This window comes from Microcaecilia unicolor, chromosome 11 (genome assembly GCF_901765095.1).
Source record: "Microcaecilia unicolor chromosome 11, aMicUni1.1, whole genome shotgun sequence".
NCBI lineage: Eukaryota > Metazoa > Chordata > Amphibia > Gymnophiona > Siphonopidae > Microcaecilia > Microcaecilia unicolor.
Window position 1 is genome coordinate 61,323,478 of NC_044041.1, and position 22,370 is coordinate 61,345,847.

The following is a 22,370-nucleotide window of genomic DNA, read 5'->3' on the forward strand; positions in this document are numbered from 1 at the left end:
TTTTGATGGCCAAGCTAGAAATGGGCTTCGTGCATGGGAAAGACTCACACAAGGGGGTGCTGAGCCCATCTACTGGTGCAGCTTAACAAAAGGGTCCCTCAGATTGTTTCTAATTTCCTCATTTTAAAGATAGATGTGACCCTCCCCAAGCCCCTGAAGCGGCCAAATCAGCTGCCCTGAATCCAACTGTAGAAGGCCTGCCAGCTGTGTTCTTCTGCCCCCGTTCCCATCTTTTTAAATTTGTATTCCCTGTCAAGGGAGAAACAGCACCAGCCCCAATGCTTTTTTCCCCCCAGAGCCCTAGACTGCTGAGGAGGAATGAACAACCCTCCTCTACTTCAACCAGAGGTCTTGGCCATGGCTCAGATCCTGGGAGGAAGTTCTCCAGTGAGATTGCAACCACAGAGCCAAGGGCTATAGCCTGAAGCTCAGGCAGTCTGGCTCAAAAGCTGAGAAACAACAAAACAGAAAACGTCTGCACCACCTGCTGGAGGCAGAGAAATACAGAATGTCATGGCTGCACCATCTGTTATACTGCTGTTGTCAATGGAATATTTCAAGTCTCTGCCGCCATCTACTGATAGGGGGACATAACCTGTCGGTCTGGACTAGTCTAGCAGGATAAGGAATATATACTAGATGATAAACATGAGTAGGATCCCTGTCTGTTATCTTTCCCATGTGAATCGCTGTGGATTTCTGTGAAGTGTGCTCGCATGATCAACTTTGAAACCCAGAAATGAAGAAGTCAGCAAATGGGCTGAAGCTGAGGTCTGTCAAGGGGACTTCACTACATTGCCAAGGGCCATAGCCAGAGGCTCAGGGAGTCTGGCTCAAAAGCTGAGAAACGACAAAACAGAAAACTGCTGCACTACGTTTGTGGCAGACTTTTGAAAGTTCTATTCCCTTCTTCAGGTCAGTTCAAAATGGGCTATGCAGTTCCTGCTCTCCTCAGATGCAGCTCTTCTAATCAGATAGACAGTACTTGTTGGCACACAAGGACTTGTACGCTAGCTCCCCTCCCCCTCTGGCTAACCTGGTAACAGCTTGTGCCCCAGAAAGCACACCAAGGTCAATTTCAGACTGTAAACTGAAGATGTCCATATTTTCCCAGGTGCCCAAAACATTTACACGGATGGGGGCATTTTTCTTTGTGGAATGCTCTAAGGAGTTGCAGATGGAGGGCTCTTTGAAGTGTTTTAAGCGAAAATTGAAGGCTCATTACTTTGCTGCAGCCTTTGGGTCAATTCCAGGGGGAATATGACAGGTACCTGCTTGTGCTGGGTATCTGCTGCTGTGTTCTCTTATGATTTTAGGTTTGGGGGTGGGTGCTTTGGTATGAATGAGACCTTTCCTGCCTATTAATTGGAGTTCTTTCCCATCTTTATTTTGGTGTTGCATTGGAAATTGCTTTGTTCTCTTCTAGTTTGAGTGGTGTAGCAAATCTAATAAACCATGCTCCACAAATAGCACAATAAAAAGTCCTTGATATAAAATGGTTCACTTTTAAATATATTCAAAATATTTAATAGAGCATAATATAAAACCTTAGGACTACAGTATAAAAATTACAGAGAGGCGAAACAGGCTTCCTGGTTTGAAGCCTGTGTTAGAAATAATGAAATGATGCAGAATGCAGCCAAGTCAGCTCCAGAAACAAAGAAATGTCTCTCTGACCCAAACATTTTTAAATTCTCACATTCTCCAGGCTACAGCTCCTCTGCTGAATACAAAGGATGTTGAGAGAAGGGAAAGGCCTCTAGAGAAGCCAGGGAAAGTCGTAACAGTCTACAGGGCTCTGGAAGACACCGAAGTGAGGGCATGGAACAGGACAAGGGGATTTTGGGGAAGCTAAGGCGAGCCATACTACAGAGTAGGGGCTTTAGGAAAGATGAGAGTCATGTTAAGGCAAGGGGCCCGAGAGAGGCCATTACAAATTATATATGGAGCAAATACCTTTATTCAAGTAGCAACAAAAATATGACTAGGACAATAATTGCTACCGCATCATTAGCTAGCTTCTTCTGAAGGAAAGAAACATGCAGAGTTAAGGTATACATTATGGTAACTTGAATAAAATTGATATTACTTGCAATTACCGTTTCCTCTTTGCTTCAGGATATTACTCCAAGTGTCTTCTGCGTCACTGAAAAATATCTAAACTAAACAACTGTTAATGACCAATGACTGAAGCTAGTAAGTAGCTTTTACAGTGCTGCCTGGCTCTCCTCCATGCATGGACAAGATTGGCACTGTTCTAACATAGGATTACCAGTATTTTACCTGTACTGTGTACTGCACAGTCCCTGACCTCAATTGCTTCCTTCCCAAATCTCCATTATCTTCTATCTACTAAGAATCCCTTTACATCTCAGCTCTGAGGGAACTCAGCTGAAGAAATGAAATGCACCTGGATGGGACTGCAGGACACAAAGCTTCAAGGCAGGTCTATTCTATATTATCAATGGGGGATTTGCATCCTTTTGGGATGATATTCCCTAGTCCCTCTCTCTGCACTGCAACCAAACAGGCTCAGATAATAAAGTCCTATCACTTGTCTGTCTGCGGGCCTGTACAGAACACTCTTACTTCATAGCTGCACAATGCTCTCTGCACTGCATGGATGCTATCAGCAGACCCAAAGTTCGCTAACATGTGCTGTAGCATCAAGTAAAAGAAATGAAGGCCCCAAAAGATCTTTAATATAACTTTTCTGCCTAGCACAGTTCTTTTCTTGTGTTTGTTTATTCCTGAAAGGCCACAGCACCGTGAAGCTCGATAGGGCTACAGAGCAACTGGAGTAAGTGCACACTACTCAAAATCTTTTCTGGATTTAAGGCCATTTTACAGGAATCCAGAGCTGAATAGAGCCAACATTTCTCCAGTATGACATCCACACACACCACTGCATAGTGCTGTAGGCCAGGACAAGTAGATGTGATATATCCCTAGCAGAATGACAAAGAGTGAGGAGGAAAAGCAAAGGGACGGACAGACAGCCCAAGTTGGGTAGGGTAGCAGCTCCTATTCTTAGTGCTTTACAGCTGGCACAGTTCATAGAGGATTAAGGCACTTTGCTGAATGCTCTTTACAATGAATGAGGATGATTAGACTATCTCAAAATGGCAGTGTTCTTCTTTCACATATCCCTATCCCTATGCTGCTTCTTGGCTTTTGTCTCTTTATATGGTTTCAGAGTGTTATGTGGCCATAACATATGAATATTTGTTGTAATCTGCTTTGCAGTCATACCAGAAAACTTTCTCACAATTCCCAGAAGTGATATTAGAATGGTTTGTAAGACCTAGAAATGGCATGAATTTTATCCACAGGCTGCCGCAAACAAAGAAGACTTCAGGAAATGGCAGAGGCCTTAGCTAAGCTAAGTGCTGTTACAAAAATCAGGAAAGTGTGGTATAACCTGTGCTCAAGGAACCCTGTAATGGCTTACTGTTCCTATACAGTGGCCAGTTTCGGAGGCAAACACCACTCCATTAAAACAGTCATTTGAGTGGCATCACTCCTGCCCAATCCCTGCATTCCTTTTAGAAACGCTGTTCTAGGATTGGTACACTGAACTCAGGTTACATAAGAGTGACACCTCTCTATGATCTGAGAAGCTGAGTATAAAAGAAAATTGCAGGTCTTATCACAGAGCTGAATCCAGGCTTCACATTAAGTAACAGATGGGAAGCTGAGCGCTAAGGTAGGGCGACAAGGTGGCTACAGAAACAGCAAATAATTATTATTATCTACATCCCAAAACTTGTTTCGTATGTAAAACTTTTTCTTTCAGAGGCATCCCATGCTAGGGAAAAAAAATCAAACATCTCCAGTTGGGCTGTGAAAAAAAAAAAAAAAAGGTTTTCAGCACCAGCAGAAACTTAAGTGATCAGGGAAGATAAAATTATATATAATAAAAATATTTGGTACAGTTGAAATGTGTTGAATGCCATGTGCACAGAGCAGGTCTGTATACAGAACTAAAAGCTGTGCGACAGGAAGATGTATGCAAGACTAAGTGATGCTAAACTGTAGAGCATGTGGAAGCAAAGGTAGCCCTGTATAGCATCTGTATACAGCAAAACTGAAGGAGCCACTGCACATGCTATCCAAGGCTAAAGAGACAGCATCCCAGTTCAGACAGACATTGAAGACAAGTCCCTTTTCCTTGGAAACAGCAACCAATACAATGCAAAAGCAATGTAGGAAATTAGTAGGGGTGTCCATGGGGATGCAGGATTAATAGTTCCCAGCTTCCAAACAGAAGCTTTCCCCTTAATGTTCTGTTCCAAGGTCCATCTTTCCACAGTAGCTTCAAAAATTTTCATCTTTTTCCTTAGTTCATTCAAAGGTGGTTGAAAACTTGCGTGAGCTTCTGGAACTAAAGAAAGTTACTATTGTTCAGCACAGTCTAAAGCTTCATGCTAATGACTCCTAAGACTCCTCGTAGATGGCAGAAGCGGCTTCTGGAGGAGCAGATAGCAGAGTCTGAGGCTGCAGTAGGTGAACGCTGTCAGTGATATAGTGAAGCTGGAAATAGTGTTAGCTGAGTTTTTGACCAGCAGCTTCTGTTGGATTCACCTTATCAGTCCTTCAGGTTTCAAAGTACTTGTAAATGGCTGTAACATAATGCATGAGGCTCTGCCAGTCAGGCCGTTCTGTTCGCACCATCTCATTTATATCCTGTGAAAAAGAAAAGCAGAGAGACGGCATTCTGTGGTAAAACCATGAGAGAAAAATGCAGGATATCTGACCAACTTTGCCCCATCTTCCCAACACCTCTGCCTATAACCCTTAAATCAATGAAAGCAGTGACTTCTGCAAGCTGGTACTGAACGAGAGCAGCTGCTACCTTACGTACAAAGTAATCAAGGTGCTGAGATATCCTTTTTCACTGAATTACAGCGCTAATAGTCATTTCTGTAAGAAACCCTAAAAACCTGCTGAGAGATGCCATCTAGTCTCAGGTCAGCAGGTAGATGTGGCTCTTGGGTTGCAGAAATGAAAGATTCATTCTGGCATGTGGACCATGGTTATATAAATGCAGTTCAGCGCCTGCGAAACATCTGCTGGCCACAGACTGAGAATGCCCAGGTCCCCCACCCCCATCCCAGTCCCTTCCTATTGTGAGGGAACAATGGAAGGGCAGAAACCTGATAAGCATCAGGGGAAATGCTATATTTAAGCTACATGATATTGTGTGCTGCTGGCTTTTGCCGATGCTCTACTTAAGGGCTGCAGGAGTCTGACTTCTTGCCATTCCCAAGTCATTTGCTTTCATTAGTAAAACTAAGAGAAAGGAAGAACCATGCTAACAAGTGTGTTTCAGTGTGTATGTATGTATGTATGTATGTATGTATGTATGTATGTATGTGTGCCTAGTTTTGTACATCTCCTTAAGCACAATTCCTCTTCAATGCAGCACAGCTTCCAAAATTTTGAAGCAATATTTAAAGATTTGTATATATTTGCACTTTAATAAGCATAGAAAATGACAGCAGATAAAGACTATATGGACTATCCAGTTGTAATGTTTTAAAAATATATACAAATGTCATTTACTGGCATTTCTTGTGTGTCCAATTTAGAGATTGAAACAGAGGGGACGTGGGGGGGGATAGTGAAGAAGGGAAGGGATCTGGTGGATAGAGAAGGAGAGGGGGATCTCAGGCCAATGGATAAGGGTAGGGATAATCGTAGAGGAGAGAAAGGGAATAAAGGAGGGATGATCACAGGACAGATGACTAGGGAGAGGGAGAAATAATCTCTCATCCCTTCACTCAAGCTCCAGAGACTTGTCTCCTTGCTTGCCATCTCCATTCTCAAACCACAGCACTATCTCCATCTCTGACTGCCATTTATATCCCATAGTACAGCTTCAGTCTTTTGCCCCTCTGTGCATGCCTGAGATCCCCTCTGATCCTTTCTCCCCACTCCTTTGGATCTCATCTCTCTCTTTCTGTATTCTTCCTCTAATCCCCTCATTAATTATCCCCTCTCTCTCTCCACACAATCCACACTATCAGCAATCCCCTCACTCATAACTCATGCCCCCCCTCCAATGCTCTCCCTATTTTCCAGGCATTTTCTCCCAATGCCCTGAATCTTTGACATTTCCTCACTTTCTCCCCTTCCACTCTCCCACTCTGTAATCTCCTCACTCTCCTCTCCTTTAATCTCTGCTCCCCAGATACCCTGATATTTCCATCTGCATATTTCCGCAGTTATTTTCTTTCCTCACCCTACCTGCACTGCTACCACCACTGCCAGAAAACCCCTTTCTGATGGGGCCACTGACTTCCTTTCATGGTTCAGATCAGACAGACAGAACATCTCACTGGGCTGAGCCCTCCTCCTCTCCTGCCTAAAGCACATGTATATAGCACATCATCTGGCTGCTGAGTAGGACACAACAATAACATGACCTGATATGCTACACTGCCACTCTCCTCCAACTCTCCTGGGTGTATGAGAGGATTGTGGCAGGGGGCAAGAAGAAAGGACTGCCTTTGCTGCACATTCCCACTATCATTACTGCATCTTCAGTGCAACCCCCAGTTAACTACAGCAATTCCACAGGGACTGGTCAATTCTGCTACAAGGGCAGAAATATGAAGCCCTTACTGCAGCTGTGGAATCGCAGCAGACAGGGGGCCCTGATCTTTAGTCATACACCACAGTAATATAGTAGATGACTGCAAATCTACCCAGAAGTACAGACATGAGGGGTGCCTGCAACATACATACAGTATAGCAAGATTTCCTCTACATTGGAGGGGAGCTGGGGTATTCAAGATTAGTTTTAGAGGCCAACTCAATTTAGGTTTAGGTGCCAATTGGTCCAAAATCCAAATTTGGCCTTGTTTTGGTTTCAGTCAAAAATGGCGGACATTTTTGTCTGAAAATGAAACTCTATGCAGTGTGGTATGTGCGCTTCCACCTTCTCCCCCCACCTCCAAACAGGAGTGGACTTGACCTCCTCCCTCTTTCTCCCTCCCCCCCCCCCCAAACAGAAGTGGGCTTGACCCCACTTCCATCCACCCACCTGTAGCCTCCCCCCCCCCCCCCGAGCCTACCTTAGAGGACCTGGTGGTCTAGTGGTGAGTTAGGGCAGGAGTGATCTGTAGCTGCTCTTGCCCATGCACCCAGGGGGCGGGGCGCATCGGCGATCCGCCCCGGGTGGCAGCCCCCCTAGGAACGCCACTGCTTCTGAATCTACCCTCTTTCACCTTCATCCTATGCCCCCTTGTTCTGGAGCTCCTTTCAATTGAAAGACTCACCTCCTATGCACTTATGCCACATAGGTTTTAAAATGTCTATCATATCTCACCTCTCCTGCTTTCTTCCAAAGTATACATATTGAGATCTTTATGTCTGTCCCCAAACCCTTTATGACGAAGACCAATGACCATTTTACTAGCCGCCCTCTGGACCAACTCCATCCTATTTATATCTTTTTAAAGGTGCGGTCTCCAGAATTGTACACAATACTCTAAATGAGGTCTCTGTAACAGAGTCTTATACAGGGGCATCACCACCTCCTTCTTCCGACTCACCATTCCGCTCCCTATGCACCCAAGCATCCTTCCAGCTTTTGTGTTGCCTTTTCTACCTGTTAAGCTTCCTTAAGATCATCACCTATGATCACACCCAAGTCCTGCTCCTCTTTCCTGCACAAATATTCTTCAACCCCTAAACTGTACCATTCCCTCAGGTTTTTGCAGCCCAAATGTATGACCCTGTATTTTTTTAGCATTAAATCTAAGCTGCTAAATTCCAGACCATTCCTCTAGTTTTGCTAAGTCCTTCCTCATGTTATTCACACCATCAGGGATGTCTACTCTATTGCAGATTTTGGTATCATCCACGAAAAGGCAAACTTTACCAGACAGCCCTTCAGCAATATCGCTTACAAAATTGTTAAATAGAACTGGCACAAGAACCAAACCTTGCAACACACCACTGGTAACATCTTTTACCTCAGAATGAGCTCCATTTCCCACTACCCTCAGTTGCATTCCACTCAACCAATTCCTAACCAGTCAGTCATTTTAGGGCCCACACCAAAGGCACTCAGTTTATTTATTAGTCATCTATGCTTTGTGCAGTATTTTATATGGGAAAAGGTGGTCTAAAGTCCAAATAAATGTATTTAATTTGACAATAATCCTGCTACTCAGACATAAAAGAACGCCCCAACCAGATGCAATCTGCTTCCTTTCCATCTGGCAACCCTGGATGCTAACAAGCTCATTATTTAGTAGTATGAGACAAAGATACATACTGCTCCTCCCATGTTCCCATACACCGCTTCCCCAGCTCGACACAACATAGATGGCTCCCACTTGAATTCAAAGTTGGCTTACTTACAGTTAGATGTTACTCTCTACTGGTCCCACACCAGACTGCCTGCCAGTTCCTCAGTGGATGCTGGCAGGAATAACCATACACAGAGTGACTGGAGCAAAGCACTTGTCTATCAGAAGGCATTACTTTATAAAGCCACCAGACATTGTTGCAGACTCTGACAGCACACTGCTCTCACTTACCAGACTGCATTTGATACCAACACTTTCAGCTGCCTGGAAGGCTAAGGTGAAATTTCTTCTCTGTCAATAAAGAAATGAAATATTTAGATTTCACTCATGTAAGGGTTTTCAGCAGAGAACAGAATAGTAATTTACTAACAACATGTGCTAATGCTGTTAATGCACATTATCACAGTGTCCACTGCATAAAACGTGCCTTGCTATAACATGCATTAATGGCACTGGTATGAATTAACTGCAACTATCTACCCCTTAAATTGGGTTCAATTAATAGACCTGCTTCTGTCTTTTTTTTTTTTTTTGCATTAATGAACCAATGGATTTTACCAATTTTTTTTTCTAGAGTGTACCACCTGGAATACAGGGCCTGATTCCTGGAGGTGAGGCCTCTGTATCATTTTTTTCTACAAGTAAAAAGTGGAGTAGTCAGGCCTCTAGCACACTGAATACATAAAAGAGAGTAATAACAGAATAGCACAACACAAAGACTGCTCATGAAGTGACGAAAACATGAACAATTCTGGGTAGTGAAGTTTTGCTTGTTGAACAACATAGGCTAGAGAAAGCACTAGCGCTCAAACTGGTGTTTCATGACTGCTGCATATTTATGTATGGGAAGTAGACAATAAGGGAAAATGAAATGGGACGATAGCCTTTCTGAGGTTTTTGCAACTACATTCAAAGTGGTTTACATATATTCAGGTACTTATTTTGTACCAGGGGCAATGGAGGGTTAAGTGACATGCCCAGAGTCACAAGGAGCTGCAGTGGGAATCGAACTCAGTTCCCCAGGATCAAAGTCCACTGCACTAACCAAAAGGTCTACCCTCATCATGAAAGACACCACAGCTGAAATTCAGTGCTCAAAAAATAAAATTTACTACAAAATGCTGGTATATATAAGTGGTAAGACAACAGATAAAAGATAATGCCTGTATTGTACCTTCATATCAGCACATAATTAAAATACTATACTGAATATAAAAGTAACATTCCCTATTAAATGCGCTCAATCCTGTATAAGCACACTAGCACCACATGTTTCATTATCTACTTCCATTACATAGCTTCCCACTATTCCAGAACCTGTGTGATAAGTAGTGTCATCAACCAGCAGATGCAGATAGAGAACTGAAATCTGAGCTGAGACATCTCCCTTGGCATCCAGTCCAGCTCCTCAGTATTTTCTATCTCCAGCAAGTGGATTGACACACTTTTCAGCTTCTGGTTCCGAGTGATTTGCTCCTGGTCCAGTTGGTCAACTGGTCCCCCCCAGTTGAGCTTTGTGTGTGGCATGTGTGTGTAGAGTTTTATCTGGATATTGTCAGATCCCTGTCTCTGGTGCCCTTCAAATTTACTTCTTCCCTCCCTTCACCTCTCCCTTGTTTCCTGTGGAGCTCTCATTTTCCAGCACAACCACCTTAGGGGGGAAAAAAAAAAGGAGAAGGAAAGAGGTTTATTGGAGAGCATAGGACAGAGTACCAGCCCTGATTCCTCTCATCTGGGGTAAGACTTGTGGAGACTGAGGGGGGTGGGGAGCAGCCAGCAGTATGTCCAACTAAAGTTTGACTCGGAACCACTTTGATGGCTGCAAGGAATACTTGGTGCAGGGGAAGGACCCTGACTGACCACTTGGGATTGCGTTGAGCTGCTTGTGCCAGTTGGGGTGAATGGCAATTCCAGCAGAGAAAGTTAAGCGGTTTTCCCACTGTGGGACCACAAGTTGGCATTGGGACATTGTAGGCGTTCAAGCTGAGAATCCCATGGGACATGGGGGAAGTGGTCAGTGGCAGGACGTCTTCAGATTTGGCGCAGCATCTGAATATACTGAGGACTTCGGGCTCTCCGGTAGGGCCAGTGCGCAGTCTGATAGAATAGTGCCTGTTCCTGCACTCTCCTGTGTCATGGCCAGCTGGCACTGAGGAACAGCCTCTGTCTGATCATGCACACAGCACAGCTGCCATTTTACAACCTCAGGGCCCGACAGAACATTCAGCTGTATTGGAATCTTTGTTTTCTCCAGTTTATACTGCTCTTACATCATGTCTATTTACTGAAGCAGGGACAGTCAGAGTTGCTGTATGATGCTTCAATTTCTCTCCCCGCTGCCCCTCTGGTTCCTAAGAGATCTCGTTTAGCTTCATTTGTCTACTCCTGGAGGTCTTTCTTTGCTTCTCCCTCCTTCTATGATGTGGCCTCGGTCTAGTCAGAGGAGCAATGACTGAAGGAGCCATTAAAGGAGGAAGAGCTCCCTCCTAAGGAGGGGGATGACCTGAAAGTACTGAGGTTGCTTCATAAAGAGGAGCTCAGTAGTCTTACTTCTGAGGCACTAGTGGTGCTTTCCATTGAGGAGCCTTCTGCTTCAGTGTCAGGAGTTCCATTTTTGTCAACCGTGAGTAGTCTCAGAGGTCCTTCTAAGGCCTTCACAATGAATCCAGACATTCAAGACCTGATTACAGCACAATTGGTTTCACTGGACATGGGGCTAAGAGCAGGAAGAGTCATGGTTTGCCTCTACCCATTGGTTCCAGGTGAGAAAAATTGTAGCATTCCAGGGTATACCAGGGGTGTATCTGAGATTCAGCGGTAGGGGGGGCAGGGGCTAGAGTGAGGGGGCACATTATAACCCCCCCTACCGCTGCCGCCCCCCCCCACCCGCCGCTGTCAACCCTCCCCCCCTACCGCCGTTAACCCTCCCCCGCCTACCGCCGTCACCTACCCCGAGGTCCGCTTCTGCCGTTTTTATAAACTATTACTTCAGCTGAAGCCCAGCCGAGGTCTTCTTTAACTTCATCTTCATCCTCGTGCTGTTAAAGCTGCATGATGCATCCTTCCAGTTGGACGGAGTTTGACGTCGCAGCAAGTTGACGTCCGTACAACGTGCTGCGACGTCAAACTCCGTCCAACTGGAAGGATGCATCATGCAGCTTTAACAGCACGAGGATGAAGATGAAGTTAAAGAAGTCCTCGGCTGGGCTGGCGGGGGTTGGGGTCCCCCACCAGCTGAAGTAATAGTTTAAAAAACCGGCAGGAGCGGACCTTGGGGTAGGTGACGGCGGTAGGCGGGGAAAGGGTTGGCGGTAGGCGGGGGAGGGTTAACGGCAGTAGGGGGGGTCCAGGGCGAAATCTGCGGGGGCCCAGGCCCCTGTGGCCCCACGCAGATACGCCCCTGGGGTATATTCCCTTGTTATAGCAGTGACTACTTTAGCTGGGTCTCCCTTCCAGGACCCAGCAGGGCTCGACCCTGCTTAGCTTCCTTCTTCACCCGACTGTTGCCTCGCTCCACACCACCGTGGCCTGTTCTGGGAACTCAGCGCCAGACCCCCTGAGAGCTTACAGGACTTCCTCCTCTCTCTATTGTTTCCACAGAGGCTCAATCAAGGCAAAACATTTATAGAAAAAACTTTATTTTCTTGCTTCCATTCAGCATAGACACAAAAGGAAAACACCTTACTCCCAGGTTGTTAAGGTTTGCTGCCAAAGTCTCATTCAGGGTTTAAACAGTCCATATAACTTCACTTTAGCCAAAATTACTTCTTTTAGGGAACAGTACATTATCAGAAAGAAAACACAATAGCTTGGTAGGTTGCAGGCCCAGACCTTTTCAGTATGAAACACTTTACACAGTCTTTCTTACAGCACAGCTACACAGCTTTGGTCCCACCTGGTTCAGACTGGGGTTTCAATTGTGCCCAGCCCTCTTTCTCTCCCAGGGGCTGCACCTCTTTCCTCTTTAGTAGAGATCTCCCCCAGCGCCTCAGTCTCTCCAAGGCACAGCTAGCCACCCTCTTACAGCAGCTTTTCGGGTTTGAGCCAGAGCTCCAATCTCCATCTGTTCCTCCCCTAGTCCTTCAGTAACATCCATTTTATCCTCCTCTTCAACTTCCCCCGCCCCCAACCTCTCCAGCTGGCCCTCATCACCTTCCTCAGAGACCATTTCCCAATCTTCTATCTCCTCCCCTAACTCTTGCACAGCCAAGTGGGGAAGAGAGGGATTCTGGGACTGGTAGTTCCTCCTCTTCTTCCTTAACCCGGCCAACCTCTCTGCCTCCTGTAGCGCAGCTTTCTGAATGTGGGTGTTGTGCACATGAAGTCTGCCCCATTGGGGTTCCCCGGATGCCTGCACCCCCTTCTGCGTGCCTTCCCGGATCCCCTTTCACCTACCCTCTCACACTACGAAGACCACTTTGCCACTGGATAGGAAGCTAGGCTTGACCTCTTTAGGCCTTCAAGCGAAAGTGTGCAGCTCGTTTGTGGATAGCGCATGCATGAAGTCACATCATCAGTGTACAACACAAGGTGGGAACGATAACACCCAGCTGGAAGTGGAGTTGGCCTACTTGGTGGATGCTTTACGGCCCGCAGTATGCCTTTGGCTGTCACAGCACACTGGCAAACTCTGGTTGCAGCATTGGCCAGCAGATGTATGTCATGTCTAATTAAACAGCCCATTCAGGGCAAGTGGCTATCTGGAGAAGATCTCAGTTAACTTGCTGAAAGAACTGGGGGGAAACTAAGCCACAGCAGTTGATAGAGACTAAGCCAAAAGCCTCTGGTCGTCCATCATTAGGGGGCTCTTGATCTCGTTGAGACAGCAGACGGGTACTGGCCTGATGGTCAGCAATATGGTCAGAAGTTCCACTTTCAGGCAAGACAAACTTCCTTTCATGTGGACAGGAAGTCCTCCTCTCAGTCAGTTAGAGAGCCCAATGCTTCCCGAGCTTCACAACGATGCAAGGGTGGTCCACTAATCTCTCCCTTTTGTGGGAGGACGTCTTCAGGAGTTTCAGGAGGTGAGGACCAAACTCACATCAGACCAGTGGGTTTTGGATATTCTTACAGAAGGTTATACAAGTTGGAGTTCTTCTGCCTGGTCGCTTCTCTCTTCTCGAAGTCTCCTTGTCGAAGGAGACCCAAGACGGTCAAAGTTCAGGCCACTGTAGATTCCTTGCTGGCACTTCTGGGCCATTGTTCCAGTTCTCCAGGCTGAACAGGGGACAAGGCAGATACTCTGTCTACTTCATTGTCCCAAAGAAGGAAGGCACTTTTCGTCCAGTCTTAGATCTCAAAGGTCTAAACAGCCGCCTTTGAAAATCCCACTTTCACATGGAGAGACTAAAAGCAGTCATAGTGTCGGTTCAAGTGGGAGAATTTCTTACTGCCCTTGATCTCAAGGAGGTGTACTTGCATATACTCATATGGCTGCCACATCAGAGGTTTCTACATTTTGCAGTGCTGGGCTGTCACTGCCAGTTCAGGGTTTTGCCCTTTGTCTCGCCATGGCACCAAGAACATTTACCATGGTTATGGTGGTGGTGGCAGCATTCCTTTGGCACTAGGGAATCTGAGTTCACCCGTACCTTGACAAGTTGTTCATTTATGCATTGTCCTATTTGGACAGAGTGGCGGTGACGGACAAAGTTGTCTGTCTTCTGCAGTCGTTGGATTGGGTATCAATTTTAAGAAGCAGCAGATTAACTCCATCAAAGACGCTAGAGTATCTGGGCATTTTATTCGATACAGCAAGGGAGAAGATCTTCCTCATAGAGCGCAGGAGGTCGAAGCTAGTTCAACAGATTCATCTCCTCCTCAGTCAAGGCAGGCCCAGGGTCTGGGACTATGTCCAGGTTCTGTGGTCAACAACAGCAGTGACGGGTGCCAAGGGCAAGGGCTCATATGTGGCTATTATAGGAGTCTTTTCTCAGCTGATGGTCTCTGGTGTCGCAAAAGTACGATCTTCATCTTTCTTGGACACTGGTTGCCAGATGGAGTATGCCGTGGTGGTTGTCACCCAGGAATTTGACTATCGGTGCTCCCTTTCTGATAACACAATGGGAGGTGGTGACAATGGACGCCAGGAAATTGGGTTGGGGAGCTCATTATAAGTTCCATCTGGCACAGGACACCTGGACAGAACAAGATTCTCAGTGGTCAATAGATTGCTTGGAACTCAGAGCAGTGTGGAATGCCTTATGCAAATTTGCTCCCTTTCTGGCAGGGCCCCCGTCCGAGTTTTCTCCAACAATGTGACGATGGCCCTTGAATGTGGTGGTGAAGTCTCTCAGCAGGCACTCCTTGGACCCGGGAGAATGGGAATTATCCAGCCAGGATTTTCAGCTGATAGTAGACTGATGGGGTTCTCCACTTCTGGACTTGATGGTGACGAAAAGGAATCCTAAAGTGCCCAACTTCTTCAGCCATTGGAAAGAACTTGGCTCAATAGGGGATCGATGACCTACTACAGCCATGGCCGGAGAAAGTGCGCACAGAGGACCAAGCTGTGGACTTGCAGATGTCAAGTATAGAGGTCGAATGAAGACTGGTAATAGATGCGGCCTTTGCCTACAGCTGATGAGATAAAAGTGGGGTGTTGGCAATGTGATAACAGAATTCAATGCATTTTGAGAAACAATTGTGAGGGCATATTTGGCTACTTTTGTACCTAGACTGTAGGTGTTAAAAGAGACAAACAAAAGTCTTGCAGTTATTCTTTATGCCCTGGAGGTAGTAGAGGACTGGTCTCCAAGGGTACGTTTTAGGGTTATGGACCCGTTTGTTATTTTTTTAAAAACTATTTTGGATGCCGTATGGCAATTTTTTGTTTGGTTGGGGTTTTTTTTGGAGGGGTAAGAGGGAGTTCTCATCAGTCTGAAACAATGCCCATGAATGCACAGGAACAGCCACAGAGTTTCCTGAGTTGGAGGAGATCTTCCACATATCATAATTATCAGGAAGACATCACAATAAAATGCACTTGGCCTCCCTCTACTTGTCAATTGAAAACAGATATTTTATCTGGGAAAACACTGCATATGATCATGTGCTCTTCTTCCCATGATTAAGAAATGGCAGAACATTGCAGCCAGTGAAAGACTGAAGAATATAAGTGCCTCCAATCGGGAAGAAGGGTGGGCCAGAAGGCCCTTATCTGCCATATTAGGATATACTAATGGTGATTTTTCTTACTCCCAACCTCTGATGTCCAGCTGCTGAAACGAATACATCCAGCTCACCGACAAGACTGTGATGGCAGATAAAGACTGTATGGCCCATCCAGTCTATTTTTCTTACCTGTTGCAATACCTCCTGATTTTACACTTTCTCTAAGGATTATCTGTGAGTGCCTTAATACTTCTTTTGTTAGCATCATCCCCACTGAGAGGTTATTCAATTCATCCATTGGGGAGACTATTATATACATCCACTGCCCTTTCTTTGAAAGCTTATTTCTTTACGATTCTTTTGAACCCACCTCCTCTAGTCACTCAATAACATCTTGTAAAACTTTTGTTTCATTAAAAGAAAAGCAATAGAAGAGACATCCCAGCCATATCTTGTTCTGATGATCAAAGGCAGAGGTGGGGATCCTCTGGAATGCACCTCAATTTGATCGGATCTGCAGCAAAACCCCCAAACCAGCTGTTCAAGATGGAATTCTGCTCCTGATGTGACTTATTCAAATGGTCATTTTGGGGGCAAGAGCTCATGCCACCTCTCCTATGCCATTCTGTACTCTGCACCCCACCCCCACCACTGAAATCTCTGTGATGGGAGTTTTTATTTTTGTTATGCCACAACAGTGAATTCCAAGGGGACCCTGCTTGGCCAGTTAATGCACCCCCTCTCCCACCCAACCCCCAAGATCAGATCATCTTTAATGCCCCCTGTCAGTAATGGAGCTCCAGCAGCCACTACTATACCTTGTCCTGGCTGTTCAGTTCCTGGTATGGGATGTGTGCAGGAAGGTAGGTGTGCAGGAGAGCACAGAAGGCAAGACCATCATTCCAACTGCTGCTGAAATTCGTGATGTCAATATTCTAAAGAAAAAAAACAAAACAAAAAGACTCAGACACAGAGATGGGGACAGGATTTACTACATGTCCTAACACAGACCTTAAGATAGGGGAGGAGATTTTCAGATTTCCCAAAACAGAACTAAAGACAGAGGAAAGAACCAGAGACTAGATTTGTGGTGGTGATGGAGAGCCAACTGGCATGGCAAATGGGGCCTGGGAGACAAGATTTTCAATACAGTGATCCTAAGTTGGTGCCTGTTTAGATTACTGAGAAGCACTGTGGTTGGAAAGGAGAGGGGAGAGGTACCAAGTGTGATGTAAGTAGGGGATGTTGCATGCTCAGCTACCCAGCACAATAGAAGAATCTGACAAAAACTGTCTTGGTAGAGAGTGATGCCCTACAGATGGTCAAGCTCTGTGCTTGGTTGTTATGATACAGCCTCATAGCACCTACAGGAATACGAGGGCTGCCTGAATAGACTGTGTGGTCTTTATCTGCCCTCATCTATTATGTTGGAGATGGGGCAAAGCTATTCATATGTAGTTTTAACATGTAGAAAGCCTTTGTAAAATGTTTTTATTCATGTATTTATACTCTGCTGATTACCATGGAGGTCTCCTGTATAATCACATTAAAACATAAAACTAACACATATATTTCCTTCATGTATTACTTTGTCAACACGTGACAATATCATGACAATAAAATTATCTGAAGCCAAGCACTACATGCCACAGCTCTTACACCCTTACTCCTTCACAGCCAAACCCAGGTTTCCCAGCTCCTTTCACCCATACCTATCCCTGTTAACCAAGTGCACCCCTCCTAATTTTTTTTATCCCTACTCAACTGGATCCCCTTCATCCAGCACTTTTCAGCCCTTCTCACCCCTCCAATGCTCACTATCCCTTTACTAGGCCTTTCAATCAACCATACTTACCCTCAAATAACTGGCCCCCCTACTCTTCTCCTAGTACTCCTCTGTGAACCTTTCATCCTGACCTTCTCCTCAGCAATCTTCTCATGCTCATCCATTTAACTCCTAGCTCTAGCCACCCCTTCATTTCCTTAAAGATTCCTGCCACTTTAAGCTTTAGCTCAGAGCACATGCAGGAAGCTAAATGCCTGAGTATGTCAAAAGGGAACCATCAAATCCATCAGCAACAAACACAACACAAGAGAAACCAGATTACAAGTAGAGAGGAAGGAAGCAATTCTAAAAATCTACTTTTCTCTCCCTAAGGCTCAGAAAAGCAGTGGCAGGGGTGCTGGGGTCAGGCTACAGGAGAAACAGAGGCCTCTGGTACTCAGAGAAGAAATGCTGCTAGTGATGCATTTATCGGCCACCACAAGTAGTAGTTTTAGCTATATGGGGCTAAGCTGGTGGAATGCTCTTCCACTTGACTTCAGGGGGCAGCTTAATTATTGCCCTAAAAAAAAAAAAAACTCAAGATGTAGCTGTTTGAATGTGCTTTTGGGAAAGAGAATGTGTTAGGATTTGAAAAGGTTGGTACTGTTTTTTTCTGGTTGGGGTGGGGTATGATCTTACCGTGATACATTGATGTTTTATCGATTTATTAAAAATTTCTACTGTTATTGCTTGTGGTGCTTGTGGGTATTGATTGTATTTTATCATAAATCACTTGATGTTAAGATTTATAATAGCAGTATATCAAGTAAATAAATCAAATCAAGATTACCCAAATGGGGTAGAAGCATATGTACGCACAGCCACTTTTCAAGGCATAAACACAGGGAAGTGAATTCAGCCCTCAGTTATTTCTCTCAAGGTCATTGGAACAGAGCAATTTCGTTGGGTCAAGTCTATATCAGAAACACCATCGTCAAATCTTTGCTTTGACGATGGCGTTTCTAATATAGACTTGACCCTGACACAGCATCTGCGAAACATTCAGAAAATCGGAGTGGAACAGGTGGATGTGAAGCGTCTGTTCACACTTTCCAAAAATACTAGGATTAGGGGGCATGCGATGAAACTACAGTGTAGTAAATTTAAAACAAATAGGAGAAAATGTTTCTTCACCCAACGCATAATTAAACTCTGGTATTCGTTGCTGGAAAACGTAGTGAAGGCGGTTAGCTTGGCAGAGTTTAAAAAGGGGTTGGCCAGTTTCCTAAAGGACAAGTCCATAGACCGCTACTAAATGGACTTGGGAAAAATCCACAATTTCGGGAATAACTTGTATAAAATGTTTATACGTTTGGGTAGCTTGCCAGATGCCCTTGACCTGGATTGGCCACTGTTGGGGACAGGATGCTGGGCTCGATGGACCTTTGGTCTTTTCCCAGTATGGCATTACTTATGTACTTATGTCTTACTTAAGGATGGTTTCCGTTATTACTAATACTAAGCTACTGTCAAGCTACTACTGAAAGTTAAGTTCTAATTTTTCAATATACCGTGAATTAAAGAATACATTTTATGGACATTTTATGGACGGCAGGTTGAGAATACCGATGAGGAGCCAATGGCGTACTAAGAGTTGAGAGCTCATGTCTCTTGACAAATGAATCGCCGCTAATTGCATTCATTGAGCTACTGAGGTCCGTTAGCGAATTAAGATTATTGAAGTTTATGTCAACCTATTAAGTTCTTTGAGAAGTTAAAGTAATTTAGAAGTATAAAATGCAAATGTCGCAAGGGAAGATACCACATTAAGAACATTATATGGTTGGACGGCGCTGGGCAAGTGTTACACTAATTAGATGAGTCTATATAGCCCCCGCCTTTTGAATTTATGTTGAAATTATTTCGAGTCCACACAATAGATTTATACTTTTACTTTTAACTGCAAGCATCAGAAGTAACTAGGTAAAAGTAGTAAAAAATTGGTAAAATAAACACTTTGGTAAAAGAAAAAGTATCAAATGTTTCCTGTACTTCTTTATAAGTAAAATTAACACAACTTTTACTATGAGTACAGTAACTAGTTACATTTACTTAGTTGACAGACACAACTATCCTACAGGTTCTGGAATAGTGGGAAGCTCTGTAATGGAAACCAGAATAATAATGCTGTAAAGCTGCAGTAAACATTAGCTGTAGTAGGCTAAACATGCAAAATTATTAAGCTAAATGAAGGTTCTTGGAACACAGGGGTTATTTGTCATTAAGCAGGAGAAAACTACTGGGAAGAAAAAAAGGAATGAGAGGAAAATAAAGGAAAAGCAGCTAAAGCCTGAGAGAGGATGGAAGGAGTCTGGATAAACAGGCTCTAATGAAGACAGTCCTGCAGCTTATTGCTGTTCAGGGAATTAGAAGCTGTCTGCTTAAGTTTAACTGTAGCCTCTCTTACCTAAATCCCTCTCTAGAGTTTAAGACAGGAGATTGCTCCTGGAAATCAATTTTTCAACCCAAGTATATGCAAGACGGTTATTATGGTAAAGGACAGCACATCTGTTCTCTCCAGCTATAAAAGATGCAGAGGACTGGGTCTGGCCACAGTGACACCTTCATTTATTATCTGCTGGTTAAGCTAGTACTGTGTCACTTCTTCACATTAGGAACCTTTAGCTATTACTGCCAGAACTATGAGGAAAGAGACAAGTGATTATAGAGGGGACAGAGAAGAGAATAAAAAGCTGACAGTGGCTGAAAGAGAAACAGAGGAATAAGTAGAATTTTTTTTAAAACTGCAGAACAGCTTTGATTTTTTTTTTTAAAGCTCTTTTTTGTTGCCAACTTAATTTGAACTAGTCTCTAGGGTGCAATGATTCTTCATTTGTGACTAGTCAGGATTTCCCCCCATTATTGAATTTATCATACTTAGTGAGTTTTTAGGCACTGGCTCTCTCTAGAAGCCAGAATGTATGTAAAGCCTATTACTAGGACATTCCCACCCAGGAGCTGAACACTAGGGATTATCCATTCATTTGAAGTAGTGTTTTCCATGTCATCGCATGTTTTCAAATGACAAACACAAAACTTGTTTTTTTTTTTTCATATGTTGTTAAGACGCACCCTCTCATCAATATTGCTCCAGTAAGGAAAACAAATGCCACCCCCCTCCCCAAACAACAAAAACGTCACACAACTAACATTCCTGTAAACAACATGGGAAAGATGATATGAAAATTCTCAAACTGCACACTTATAGTGAGCACCGCCTCCGTAGTGGCTGTGCAAAATTCATTCCTTATCGTCTCCACCAGAACAGTCCAGAACCTGTGGGTTGGATTCATCAACTAGCAGATGGAGGCAGAAAACAAAGCGTTGCAAGGCCTGCCCTATAAGATCACCCTGCAGCCTACAGTCTCCAGCAGATGGTGATAATTATACCCTGCAGCAGTTCCTAGTTTGGCTTTGTCAGCTCCTGGCCCAGTTGGAGAACTGCAGACCAGCTCAGCAGTTATTTTATTTTAAAAAAAAAAAAACATATATGGGGATACTCTGAGTCCCTCTCTTCCTCCCTCTTCACATTTGTCTTTGCTGCCTGCTTTGATTTGAATTTCTTCTTCCTTATTAAAAATAAAGAAAAAGAAAAAGAAAAAATTCAGTTTGGGGGACAGTTTTGACTGCGGTGACAACAAAGCAGCACATTGTTGAGGGATTAAGGTAAGCATTTGCCAGTGTTTGAGGGGGAGAGCTTCTGAAGCTTCTTGGAGGGGGCAGTACCTTGTTAGCTCTACCTGACCCAGACCTCCAAAAATGGCATGGCAGTTCTTTGCTCTGGCAGCTACATTGAAGAGCCCAGCTTAATACCAAGTTGGAATTACCGGCCAATGCTCAACACTAACAGCATGCAAATTATATACACAGTTAGTTTTGAGCATTGGTCGGTAAAAGGGTCTGAGCATTCGTGGCACATGCCCACAAGAGCTGTGCAGTAGGTATTGTTCTTGTGTGTATATTCAGTGATGATCGGACCCCTACCGACCCCCCTAACCTTTAAAACTCCCTCGTGGTCCAGTGGACCCCCTTCTCAAAGGCCCCCCTCACAACCCAAAAACCTCCGTGGTGGTCTACTGATTCCTCCCCTCTACAAACCTTCAATAGGTGGAGGCAGAAGCAACACATACTCCCTCCTGCCTCTAGGCCCGCCCTTCTCAAAAGGGCGGTACTCAGCTCCTGCTCGGTGCATCCTGGATCATGTGGGTGACAAGGGACCTGCTACAGTTTTTTGTTTGTTTTTTTTTTTTTGGGGGGGGGGGGGGAGTCTGCTGACCACCAGGGAGTTCCTAAAGGTCACCCTGCCCTAACAACTAAATTTACCAACAGCTCAGGAGATGTCGGTAGGTTTTAGTCAGGGCAGGGAGTTTCCGTGGAACACAGTTTTAAGCATTGCACAGAATTGCTAATGAGTTAGTTTTAATATAAGCAAACTCATTAGCATAAGGTTTTCGGTCACTGCTTCTGTGCATGGTGAAGCAGGGCCAAAAGTCTCTGTGCACTATATGCTGAAAAACGTTTTATTTAGACTGGTGAAAACCAGTCTAAATGAAATTGCAAGCCTGGTTTCCTTTGAGCATCGGGTTCTGATCACGCTGAAAGCCCGTTGACAGTGGGAAGCTAAACGGTTATATCCCCATAGGAGGATATTGCAGGCGCTGCCATTCAATGCCATGTTCCCTCTCAGAGAAGAGGTAGCCATTTTGTTTCCTTCCTCTTTGTCACCTTTTCCTTTGTGGTGCCTGCTGTGAGCCCGATGATGGGCAGAGCAGTGAGTATTTTCAACAATGTGATGGCAATAGCTTACATCAACAGAAGCAGGATGAGTGCTCCAGTGGCCCAAGAGGCATTTCTTCTTCTCCACTGTGTGGGAAAGCACCTTTTCAGTCCCTCAGTGGCACATATAATGGATGGTCAGAATGTTCAGGCAGACTTTTTTTTTAAATCTCTTTATTAATGAATGGTACATGCAACACCACCACTACCAATATATCTATGAATGTACAACTCAATATTATGAGGAAACAAGATAACCACACAACCATCCAAAAACAAAGAGAACATGCACATGTGTTCCATTTGCTTTCTTGGTACCCCCCCCCCCCCCCGGC

General features: G+C 44.6%; 1 protein-coding gene across 2 annotated transcripts in view; it reads right to left on the bottom strand.

Annotated features, from left to right (window-relative positions):
* Nucleotides 1–1,511: 1,511 nt before the first annotated feature.
* The window catches only part of SPECC1L (sperm antigen with calponin homology and coiled-coil domains 1 like), a 151,434-nt gene continuing 130,575 nt past the window's right edge, over nt 1,512–22,370 (bottom strand). For both annotated transcript variants that reach the window (XM_030219076.1, XM_030219077.1), the window contains 3 exons: nt 16,253–16,369; nt 8,553–8,612; nt 1,512–4,686 (listed from right to left, as the gene is read on the bottom strand). In XM_030219076.1, the coding sequence (XP_030074936.1) occupies nt 4,597–4,686; nt 8,553–8,612; nt 16,253–16,369 (267 nt within the window). In that variant the 3' untranslated portion in view covers nt 1,512–4,596. The remainder of the gene's footprint in view (nt 4,687–8,552; nt 8,613–16,252; nt 16,370–22,370) is intronic.